This window comes from Octodon degus, unplaced genomic scaffold, assembly GCF_000260255.1.
Source record: "Octodon degus isolate 3935 unplaced genomic scaffold, OctDeg1.0 scaffold00080, whole genome shotgun sequence".
NCBI lineage: Eukaryota > Metazoa > Chordata > Mammalia > Rodentia > Octodontidae > Octodon > Octodon degus.
Window position 1 is genome coordinate 7985045 of NW_004524656.1, and position 12659 is coordinate 7997703.

At 46.2% G+C, this 12659-nt stretch overlaps 1 protein-coding gene across 9 annotated transcripts in view; it reads right to left on the reverse strand.

Moving 5' to 3' along the window:
* Cep164 (centrosomal protein 164) overlaps positions 1-12659 on the reverse strand; it is a 78227-nt gene that overhangs the window by 55346 nt on the left and 10222 nt on the right. For 8 of the 9 annotated variants that reach the window (XM_023721148.1, XM_023721149.1, XM_023721153.1 and 5 more), the window contains exons 2-3: positions 10028-10130; positions 4955-5066 (exon numbers count right to left, since the gene is read on the reverse strand). In XM_023721148.1, the coding sequence (XP_023576916.1) occupies positions 4955-5066; positions 10028-10109 (194 nt within the window). In that variant the 5' untranslated portion in view covers positions 10110-10130. Of the gene's footprint in view, positions 1-4954; positions 5067-10027; positions 10148-12659 lie in introns of all 9 variants that reach the window. The other variant, XM_023721147.1, reaches the window with a different exon arrangement.

The window sequence follows — 12659 nt, forward strand, 5'->3', positions numbered from 1 at the left end:
TACAGCCAGAGTAATGGAGAAGGGGGTGGGGGAGGGCAGGAGGAAGAGGGAGAAAGAATACAAAAAACCAATACCAACAGAGACAGGGAGCCAGATGCAGTGCTGCACCCTGTAGTCCCATCTGCTTGGAGGGCTGAGATGGGGTAGGGCATACTGCAAATGGAAGGCCGGCCTGAGCAACTTATGGAGACCCTGTCTCAAAAGTAAAAAGGACGAGGATGTAGCTCGGTGGTTAAGCACCTGCTTGGCACACACAAGGCTCTGGGTTCAGTTCCCAGCACTGCTGAAATGAAAAGGAAAAAGAAAAAATAGACAAATAGACAAATTCCTTCAGGACACAAGCTACCAAAGCTCATTCAAAAAGAAACAGCCTGAACAATCACTATACATATTGAAATTTTTAGTTGTTCCTGAAAGACTCTAGGCCCAGACGATATCACTAGGCCAAACATTTAAAGAATAAATAACACTAATCCTATACAAGCACATCCCAAAAACTGAAGAGGAAGAAATTCACAAACCATTCGATGAGCCAATGTTAATCTGGCCTCATAGAATGGGACAAATACGTAAGAAAAATGATACTACAGACCAATGTCCCCCGCGGACATAGCCTCAATATTTTGAAAATTTTAGAAAATCAAACCTAGTAAGATATAAAAAAGATAATACAGTGTGAGCAATCAGAGTTTATCCCAGGTAAACAAGATTAGTTTAACACTTGAAAAATCAATATACTTGATTAAATAAACAGACCAAAAAAGTCATATGATCCTATCAATAGAGGGAGAAAAAAACTGATAAGATCCAACACCCATCCCTGCTTTAAAATCTTAGCACGGAAGGAACACAAGAAAATTTTCCCATCTTGACAAAGGGCATTTATAAGCAACCTATAGCTAACATCTACTGAATGATAAAAGACTAAACACTTGCCTAAGACGAGAAAAAAAGGCAAAAATATTCTTTGTCATCATTTCTATTTAATAAAACTGAAGTCTCTACTCAGTGCAAGAAGGCAAGAAATGGAAATAAAAGTGAACCAGATTAGAAAGGAAAAAGTGAAAATGTCTTTATTCCCAGAACACACAATCAGCCCTGTAGAAAGTCTGATGGAATTAAGAGAAAAAAGGCCACCCGTTCTGACCTAACTGAGTTAGCACGGTTGCACACTGTGAGATCAATATACAAAAACCAATTTTATGCCTATATAAAAGCAACACAAAGGTGGGAATTGGAAATATTACATTTACAAACACATCAAAAAATATTGACTACTTAAGGATAAATCTAATAAAAGATAGGCAAGACATGTACACACAAAACAACCCATAAACCATTTCTTAGACTGAAGAAAAACTAAAGAGCTAGAAACAGGTTGTTAGCTGTGGCCTGACACAGCAGAGTCCACAGTTACGCCCAGAGCTATGTTCACCGACTGAGAAAGCCAAGTACTGAGATGTCAGTGCTGGGCTGGACACGGGGTGCATGCCTAGAACATCAGTAATACGCTGGGGAGTGGAGGCAGGAGGACTGAAAGCTCACGCCTAGCCTGGGAAACACAGAGAGATGCTGCCTCAAAATAAAAAATTTACAAAGGCTGAGAGGGCTAGGGCTCTAGCCCAGTGGTACAGTGCCTGCTTGGCAAGCATGAGGTCCTCAGCTCGAGCCTGGTACCCCGCCCCCGGAAAAAAAAAAAAAAAAAAACATAAAAATAAAAAGGCTGCAGATGTAGATCAGTGGGAAAGCCCTGAGTTAAATACCACTATCAAAAAAGAAAAAAGTCAATTCTCTCCAAATTAATTTATATGCATTCCTAACAGGAAACTGATAAGTTAATTATAAAATTCGTAAGAAAATGCAAAGGTTGTAGAAAGAACAAAGTTGGAGGACTCACACTAAATGATTTCAAGAGTCATTATAAAGCCACAGTAATCAAGACAGAATGGGACTGGTACAAAGATAGAGAGATCAATGGGAAACCCTGAGACTCCAGAAATAGATCCTTACACACACGGACGGTCTCAGAAATATCCAAGTGTCCTTCAATGGAAGAGTACTACAGCCAGGATGGGGACATAGCTCAGCAGTGGAGCACCTGCCCGGCTCACGTAAGGCTCCTAGGTAGGAGCAAGACAGAGCTGCTAAGAAGAACGAGGTACCAACAAGGGCAGCTGAGAGAAAGTCTGTCTCCTTTAAATAGCTCTCAGGCATTCTGCCCCAGGCTGGGTGTAGTAGTCCTCTCACCCACAATCTCAGTGGATCATGAGTTAATCACAAACTCTAGAAGCCCGCCTCATGACATAATAGAGAAGTATAGGTAGTATATAGAACACGGCACTTAAGGTGTTTTTTTAAATTAATTGATTAATTGGCACAGGGTCTCACTAAACAGCTTGGACTCATAGTGATCCTCCTATCTCAGCCTCCTCAGCACTGGGATTACAGGCATGCACCACCATGCCTGGTTTTAATGGCCAGCCCAGTACAGGGCCAGCATAGCATGCAGTACCAAGGACTGACCCAGATCCTTGCACTTACCAGGCCGGCACTTAGACCACCAAACTATCTCCCTGGCCTAGCATTTATGTTTAAAAAAAAAAAAAAACCAAACTAGCACCTCTGTGTGTGTTTGAAAAGATCTGGAAGGGCCAGGCACTGTGGCACATGCTTATAATACCAGCCCTCAGGAGGCTGAGGCAGGAGGAGCTCTATGAGTTTGAGTCGACCTGGGCTACCTGAGTTCAAAGCCAGTCTTAACTATATAGTGAGGCCTTGTCTCAAACACCAAACAAACAAATAAAAAGACTTAGAAAGAATGTACCAATTAATAGTAATCATCCTTGGGAAAAGGTGTACAGTGTTTCATATATATATGAGCTATGCTAGTTCATGTTCTCCGTATAGCACAGGGAATATTAGACACCCTGGCAGGTCCATGAAGTCAAGTAGCATAAAGCTTCACCAGTGACGGTGTCCTGCCCTCCTTCGGGGTTGCTACCAGAAACAAAACAGCAAATGCCTCCCTACGACCTCATCCTATAAACACAACCATGAGTCCTCAGCACCTGAAATAGTATGTAAATTGCCAGCAGATGTCCTCCAGGATGTCATGAAACTGGAGAAGATCCAGGAAAGGTAGCTAAGAAGATCAAGAGAACAAGGAGGCCACCACGTCAGAAAAAGCCCAAAGGACTTCGGCTGCTTCAGCCGAGCAGAGTAAGACACCAGCTGCCGTCGCTTGGAGCACAGCCCACGCTGACACGGTGAGAGCCGGAGGACCGGCTGGCCAGCGGGGCTGAGGGTGGGGAAACGTAGGAAACCCCACTCTGAGGGAGGAAGCCGATGACGTCGCTCAGCCTACAGAGGCAACATGGAATGCACTGTGCAGGGGACGCAGGAGTGAAGAGGACAGCACAGAAAACTGTCGCCATGAGGAGACGCGCAGTGCCTAGAAGGAGAAAGGCGGCGGCAGCCATCACAGCTCCTTTCAGCCTCCTCACCCTGGCCACTTTCTTCCCCCTAAACCTGTTGCCCTGAGAAAACCTGGATGGTTCTCTGCCCTGGCAGTCAAAAGAGCTCTAGTTAGGGGCCGGCGAGATAACTCAGTGAGCTAAGTGCCTGCTCTGGCAAGTGCAGGGACCAGGGTCCGATCCCCAGTCGCACAGGCAGCACTGGCCTCACCCCTGGGGCACACTGAGCTGATAAGCAAATCCAAGCATGGTGGTGCACACCTATAATCCCAGTGTAGAGGAGATTGAAAACAGGAGGATCACTATGAGTCCGAGCTGCGTAGTGAGACCCTGCACCAGACACATTAATGGGGGGAAAAGAAAAAGAGCTTTAACTGAAATTGAAAATATCTGTGAACAAACAGGAATGTCTTTGTGAGTGGGTTACAGAGATTCAGGGACAGCAGCGCCATGGACTGCCCAGGAAGATGAAACCCTCTGCCAGTCTCGGCAGCCTCACTGTTAAGCCCCAGTGACAACAGCACCTATTCTGGACATGCGAAGGAGGTAGCTGTCACTTTCAGTATTGGTCTGTGAGGAACAACAATGACACACTGGGAATGCATTTACTATGTACCACAGACATGTACTAAAAAAATGAGCTGGGCATGTGGCCCATACCTATAATCCCAGAACTCAGGAGGCTGAGACAGGAGCATCTCTGTGTTTGAAGTCAGCATGGGCTACATAAGGGAGTTTAAGGCCAGCCTGCACAACATAATGAGACCCTCTCTAAAAATAAAAAAATAAAAAATAAATAAAATAACTTTACTACCAGAAAAAAAAAAAACAACAACAACAACAAAAAGACACCTCAGGTGGGTGCTAGAGGACGTAAACAAGGGCAACAGTTTCATGGCCCCAGAATGAGTGCCAGACTCCACCATGAGGACCATCACACCAACCTCTGCCCAGGCCTGCGACATGCAAAGCACTAGCAGGAGAACGGTCCAGTGCAGTCCCCAGCCATGCAGTACAGGCCTGGAAAAGGTGGCCCATTAACAGTCTCGGCCATTCTTCTCTCACTGCTGGGACAAATACCGTACACCCAAAATGAAGGAAGGAAAGGTTTATTTAGCTCACAGTTACTGGAGGTGTCAGTCCATACTCAGCTGGCTCCAAGGCAGAGTGGCACACGGCAGAGGGCAACCATTCTTGGTGGCGGCAAAGAGCAAGAGCAAAAGGGAGGAGTAGCAGCAGCAATGGCAACAGAGAGGAAGTCTGTCTCCCTTCAATCGCCTCAGGCTGTCGTCCCAGGCCGGGCGCAGCGCTCACACCCATAATCCTAGGGGCTCCTGAGTTAACCACAAACTCTAGAAATCTGCCTCATGACTGCATGGGGCTTTGGGGGTACAGCTAGACACAAGTCCTATCACCGTCCCAGGGTCAGCGCCCTCTGCCTCTGACAGTCCCAGGCAGTGGGGCACACCCCTGCCACTTACCATGGTTTCCACTCCATAGGCAGTGGGGCCACGATGCCCTCCCGTGCCAACCACATCAGTTCTGGTTCTTTGATGGGATCAATACCAATTTCTCGAGCAAATTCAAGAATTTCTGCAAGAAGAAAAAGGAAGGTAAAAAGGTAAGAAAGACAGGGACAGAGGGAAATGGAGAGGAAAAAAAGTTAAAATCATCATCAATACATTTTCTACTTTGCCTTCATTTTCCAAATTTTCTTCAATGATGAAAAATTATCTCTCTAAATACAAATAATAAAACGACCCGCCTGAATCAGGACATGCTATCCCCATACTCCCAGCAATAGATTCTAAAACCAAGAATAACAAAGACAAAAACCAAACCTTCCCCACAGCAGGAAGCTCGGGAAGAACCCCAAAGCCACAGCTGGAACCATCCAGGATGAGGGCAGCTTCACCAGAGGAGATAAGCCCTCCCCAGATCTGCAAGAGCTTGGTGCCAAAGTCCCTGTCACTCAATAACCAGACACGTGCTAAATAACTGCAGATGACGGGGTCCTTTCAGGATCTCAGAAACACATAAATAAGAGTAGAACCCAGGCTCTGTGTGCTGTGACGGTGATGCGCGGCATGCCCTGGGGCAGGAGGGAGGCAGGTACCAATTCTGTCTAGAAGCAGGGACATGCCCGAGCTGAGAACGCAGCTGACACTCAGCCCTCTTCCCACTCACTGAGTCTTCTCTTCCACAGGTAATTCTTTTCCATTTTTTGATGTAGTTCAGACCCTAATACTTCCACTATACTCTTAGAATCAAGAATTGATAAGAGTTCTTTCGACAGAGATCCCCAGACACAGGAGAGATACAGGTACTGAATTAAGAGCTAGTTCCCTTTTAAGAAAAGACAGGTGAGATGACCACTGGAACATGTCACTGGAGGCCCCAGGAATAAGAAAAGAAATACCCAAGGGGCATCAGTGCTTAAGCCCAGGCCAGAGAGGATCACAAATATGGATCATCTCAATGGAGTGTGACATACAGGAGGACTAGGAAACAAAGACTGCTTTTTTCAAAAGATCAGTTGGAACCTGGCTAGCCAAGAACTGATTTATTCATTGACTTCATTAATACTTTTGAGTGCCTCCCACTTGCCAGTCACTATAAGAAATGGTTGCTGGGGCTGGTGAGATGGCTCAGTGGTCTAAAGCACCTACTTAGAACAAGCTTAGCAAAGCACAGGGACCGCGGTTCAATCCCCCAGCACCACATGCCAGCCAGCCCCGCCCCCTGGTGGGCTGAGCTGGCCACACACACACACACATAAATAAAAATAAAAATAAAAATAAAAAAATGGTTGCTGCCCTTGCAGAGTTTACATTCTAATAGAAGAGACACACAGCAAGGAAGTAAACAGATAAATACCCAAGGAATCAGAGCTACCAACAAACACAGTAAAGGAAGGAAAGGATGTCAGAGATAGAGAATAATAAGGTAAAGGTAGGCTTATATCTTTCTTTCTTTTTTCTTTCTTTTTTTTTATCTTTTTGAGACAGGGTCTCCTGATGCCGCTCAGGCTGGCCTTGAACTCACCTTGTAGCTGGCCAGGCTGGTCGCAACTCACAATAATCCTCCTGCCTCAGCCTCCTGAGTACTGGGATTACAGGCCTGTGCCACCACGCCTGGCTGGCGGGCTTCTTTAGAATGAATGGTCAAGCATATCCCACCAGCAATGACTAAAGTGAAACATGCAGGAGGTGAAGAGTACTAGGCGAAGCGCTGAGAAAGAGTACGCCGGCAGGAAAGCACGTGCAGAGGGCCTGTGGGAAGACGCGGCCTAGTACCTGGAGACTTCCAGAAAGCCCACGTGGCTGGCAATGAGGCCTGCCAGGTGGAAGGGCCAGGTCACCAAAGGCCCTACCAGCCCTCTCAGGGTATTATGCTGACAGCGTGGAGCAGCTCTAACAGCAGAGCTCAAGAGGAACATGTTTTATGCATTGGTCACTCAGGCCCCCAGGCGCCACGCAGACTGGACAAGGCCCAAGGATAAGCGGTGAGCTGATAGAAAGCCACTGAGCTAGCCCAAGAAGAGAAAATGAAATCTTGAGATTAGAACACCTGAACGTGGGGCTGGAGAGATGGCTCAGTGGTCTAAAGCACCTACTTGGAACAAGCTAAGCTAAGCAAAGCACAGGGACCGCGGTTCGATCCCCCAGCACCACATGCCAGCCAGCCGCGCCCCCTGGTGGGCTGAGCTGGCCACACACACACACACACACACACACACACACACACCCCCAATAAAAAAACAAAAAAAAAGAACACCTAAACGTGGGCTGAGCAGGTGTAAATAAACTTCCTCAGAAAAACCTTGACCGCGTTTACAACAGTAACGAAAAACAACAACAACACAGGCTTAGTATCTCATCTCAAAACAATCTCAGGATCAAAAGTGTTTCAGAGTGCAGATCTTTTTTTCAGTTTTTGGACTATCTGCATAGACTTTACTGGACATACATCCCTGATATGAAAATTCAAAATCAGAAATGCTCCACCCAAAATGTTTCAGATTTTGGAGCATTTTTAATTCTGCATTTTCATATTAGAACCGTTTCAACATGTATTTAAGAAACAGTCCAGGTATCAGCCAGGCATGGTGATACATGCCTGTAATCCCAGTACTCTGGGAAACTGAGGCAGGTGAATCATAAACTCAAGGCCAGTTTTAGCAATTCAGAGAGATCCTGTCTCAAAATAAAAGTAGAGCTGAGCATGGTGGTGTATGCCTGTAACCCTAGCACTCAGGAGCCTGAGGCAGGAAGATCACCATGAGGTCAAGGCCAGCCCAAACCACATAGGGAGACTCTGTCTCAGACAGACTGATAGAGAGACAGGCAGGCAGGCAGGCAGGCAGGCAGGCCGATGGATATAAGTCAGTGGTAAAGTCCTTGCCTACCATGTGTAAGGACATGAAGAAGAAAAGAACAGGAAGGAGAGATGTGAGCGAGAAATGCTTAAGACCAATACAAAGAAAACAAAGTTATTCCAAAACAGCAAAACAAAGACACACATAGAAAGAAATACAATGTTCTTGAATAGCAAAACTTCATAAGGATGAGAGTTTTCCCTAAATTAATTCAATTATTAATCACAATTTTCTCCAAACACCAACAGTTCCCCCATTTATAAAACCCTACCCAGAATGTGACAAGGCAATTCCAAATTTCAAGGGAAGGTAAGCCATAGCCAAGAAAAACCTTGAAAATCATGCACAAGAGCATTGTGTTTAGCCTACCAGGCATTACAACTTATGATGGCGCCTCAATAATTAAGAGTAGAGCAGTGACATGAATAAATAGTGAAAGAGGAGAGAAAGTAGATCCAAACACACAGCACCCAAGTCAGTAAGTGGAGGCTGGCCATCCCAGTAATGGTATAGGAGCAAAACTAGAAGACGCAGGAGACAAGTACACTTGAGTGGGACAGGCTTTTGTAACTATGATGCATAGTTCAGAGGCTGTATTACGATGGACTGATAGATTTAAATTTTAAATTCTGGGGCTGAGTGTACTATAGCTCAATGGTAGAACATATGAACAAAGTCCTGGGTTCAATCTTCTGCACCAAAACAATTTAAAATTCAAAATTTCTAAGGGGCCAGGGAGATAGCTCAGTAAAATAAGCACTTGTCTGGCAAGCACAAGGGCCTGAGTTCAATCCCTGGTTCCACAAAAAAATAAAAAATTTTTAGATGGCAATTGAACAAACACACTACACTATAAGCAAAGTCCAAAGTTACTATGTGGTACACACCTATAATATTTAAATGATGGAACTTAACGAAAAAAGGGGATACAGATGAATGTCCATTTTGTATCTGTGTATTCAAAGTGGTTAGGATAGATATATAGTTACATTCTCTTAATGAATAGTGGAATTTGTTCTAATAGTGTTTGTAAATAGGATATCAAGTCCGCATCTTATACAGCAATTAACCACTAGGAAGAATGTATGCAATGTGTTAATTATTGAAACTGTCCTACCAATTTGGTTTGAAACTGTCTCATTGCTATTTGTTTCTCAATAAAATTATGGGGAAAAAAAAAAGTTACTATATGGGATAATGGGCTCCCAGGGGATTCCAAGGTTCTCAGTCCACTTCCACAGGGTCACAGGCCACAAAACATGTCCAGATCCACAACTCTGCAAAATTGAAATTTCACTCCAAAAAATAATACAGCATTTAAAAGACCAGGTCTTGCACATAGAATACACGTGTAAGGATCCTTTGTACCACTGTAGAAATGGTGTAACTACAGAAAACTATTTAACCTCTCTGTCCCTTGGTTTCCTTACTACAAAACAGGTATAATAATAGTACCTGACTTGCTGAGCAGCAGCAAAGGGTGAAAGGGTAATTATAAATATAAATTTTGGGGGCCAGCCAGATAGCTCACCTGCTTAGGCAGATGCAGCAGCTGGAGTTCGATCCCCAGCGTGCCTTGCCAGCCCCACTCCCGGGGCACACTGAGACTGTGATTGAGACTGGGTGTGGTGGCATGCACCTGTAATCCCAGTGTCAGAAGTAGTATTCCTGCCTAGCACGTGCAAAGCCCTGGATTTTATCCCTAGCACTAAAAAAAACAGAGGGTTTGCTCTGGCATCAGGACATACTGTAGTTCATAATATCCCCTCCTACATTTTCATTTAAACCTAATCTTTTTCGGTTTGACTCCAAGCACCACAAAAAAAAAAAAAAAAAAGATCTAACCCCAAGTTGGTAAACTTTTTTTGGTTAAGGGCCAGATAGTAAGCACTATGGACTTTATGGGTCATATGTTGTCGTCAGAGCTATGTTACACAGCTTGAAGACAGCCACAGACAATACAGAAACAAATAACTGTGGCTATTTTCCAATAAAACTTTATTTATAATAACAAGCAACAAGCCAAGTTAAGCACAGGGACTATAGATAGCTTGACTCCTGATCCACAGCCAGCCATTTCTTGCGCCATACACTGTACTGAAGGAACCAATATGGACCAGACATCAGACATTATCACTGCCCTTGACAAACTCTGAACATCCCACAAGCCTCTTACCTTGCTCACTGGGGATGTAGGTCTCATCATAATCTTCCTCCAGAACCAGCTGGTCTCCTATGCGGACGGGTCGTCCAGCCATGCTTGGCCTGGGCTTGAACACCTAGACCCCAGAGACCCCCGTCCACAGAGAAAATCAGGGACTGAGCTCAGAAGGGGGAAACTGGCCTGAGTGGTAGAGGATCCAGATCAGACCAGACCCTGCAAGCCAACTAGGCCAGCGACACTATGGGCACCGGGCACAGGAGAGGATGTAAAGCAAAAGCTCAGAACTCAGGCTTCACAGGCTCTGCACCTGGGAAAGTTCACTGAGGTCCAGCTCCCAAAGGCTGCTGAACACCCAAACCACGAAAGGTCCACACGGCTGCTCGCTCAGAGACTGGCTTCACATCCTCTTCACACAGTAGACAGACTTACAGCACAGAACCCCCAACTAGAAAACCCCAGTGACACCAACACAGACCCCCACATACCAGCACAATCCAGTGCATCGTCACACCACTACATCCAATAATGCCCTCAGGAAGCCTGTGGTCCAGGGGAGAAAGCATGCACAACCTCAGCAGCAAGGGAAGTGCTAAAACCCTCCACCAGGAACACTAACACAGGAGTAACACATTCCCAGTGAAGAATGAGAAAGCATCATAGCCCAGGAGCGCTCTGTGCAGGAGCAAGTGTTCTGGGGCACAGGTTGACAGCACGCGTGGCAGGGACTGGGTGGAAGCCAGCTCAGGGCCCACTCACAGGCAGGCTTTGTGAACCGCTGAAAATGCCTTCACCTTGCCCTCCAAAGGGGAGTCAACTGAGGCCTTGGGGGGAAAAGTGACACTGGGTAGTTTTTTTAGGAAAAGAACTCTGGTAGGATTGAAGAAATGAGAACCTGGTGCCAGGAAAACCACTTGAGGAGACTGCCACACAAGTGAAAGATGATAAGGACTTAAACTAGGACAGAAGCAGCAGGCCTGGAGAAGGGACAGACACAGTGGATGCATACAGTGATGTCAGGCTTAATAAGGACACAGGAAGGAAAAAGAAAAAGACTTAGAGCAGACTAGGTTGTGTCCCTCCAAAACGCAAACAATGAAACTATAACTTACAATGTGACTTTATCGGAGACAGGGTCTTTAGGAGAAAACTGAGGTTAAATGAGCGCATAAGGGTGGAACCCTGGCTGATAGGATGGGTGCCCTTGTAAAGGAAGACAAATCAGGGCTCTCTCTTCACAAGTGAAGACAGCTAGACAGAGGCCATGAGCAAGGCAGGAGCCAGGACCAGATCTTGATCTGGGAGTTCCAGACTCCAGAACCATGAGACAATAGATTTCTGCTGCTTACATCACCCAGCTGACGACATCATGACAACAGCACAAGAGAACTGAGAGGAGTCCAACCTGAACCCAAGGTTGCCAGCCCCAGAAAGGCGTGGAGCCGATTCTTCCACTGAATGTGCAGTTCTAGAATCGCTCACCTTTCCCACCCCTAGGCCCACCACCACCACCTCAAGTCCGCTAACTTCCACCGCAACAGCTTCCATAATGAGCCTGGTAAAGCAGAGCGAAGCTGCCCCCTGACGCAGCTGCTGTGCTCTGAGCCTATCACCTGCCGCATGAGGTGCGATCAGCCAGCAGGAGTCTGGCACAGCACTGCTGACCTCTCCTGTCCCCACTGTTCCCCCCTGCAGGAGCGAGTTTGAAGGGGCCCTCTTCGACTAGAAAGACCCCACCATCCAAAAGGTCAGAACCTGTCCTGAATCTATTCCAGATTCCTAGAAGTGGATCCCAACCAGCCTCCATCAAGACCTGTGACTATGTCCTCTGTGACCATGACAGCAGAGAAGTGGACAGCAGAGGTGATCGCCTTTCGACTCACAGACATTGGCCTCTTCCTCAGCTCCTGGACCCCCAAGGGAGAAGGCAGGACCAAAGGAAAAGGGTTCTTCTCTGCGGCACACAAGCTGAAGCGGATCCTACTCCAGAACCTAAGAAGCCTCGTAGGCATAATGTTCACACCTCAGCACACAGCAGACACCAGGAACCTCGAAACCAGGGCAGCAGATGGAGCCCACTGCCTAGGGGCTTAAGAAGGCACCTGAATATTTAATCCTCTTAATTAGTGTGAAAAGAGAAAGAGAAAAGGAAAAGACCCATGGACAGGGAGGGAGGACCCAACAGTGGCCTCAGTATCAGGGTAAACAAGCACTTGTCAAGTATGGTTTCTAGATTAAGGTGCTGACATTTCACAGAATGTGAGACACTCTGCCTCCAAGAAATGTTACCTATCCCAAGGGAGGGAGAAGGAAAGAAAAATAACCAAAGAATGGAAACAAAGCTTTTGTAAATAAGGAGGGAAAGAAGGGTTAAAGGGAGGGAAGCAGAATGGGGGGAGGGGAATCAAGATATAAACAAGAGGGCTGGAGAGATAGCTCAGAGGTCGAAGTGCCTGCCTGGCAAACACAAGGCCCTGGATTTGATCCTGAGTACTAGATGCCAGCCCTGGAACCCCAGGCACACCGTGCCTTTGGCCACTGAAACCAGGCGTGGTGGCACATGCCTATAATCCCAGTGCTGGAGAGGTTGAAACAGGAAGGTCACTATGAGTCTGAGCTGCATAGCAAGACCCTGTATCAAATAAAT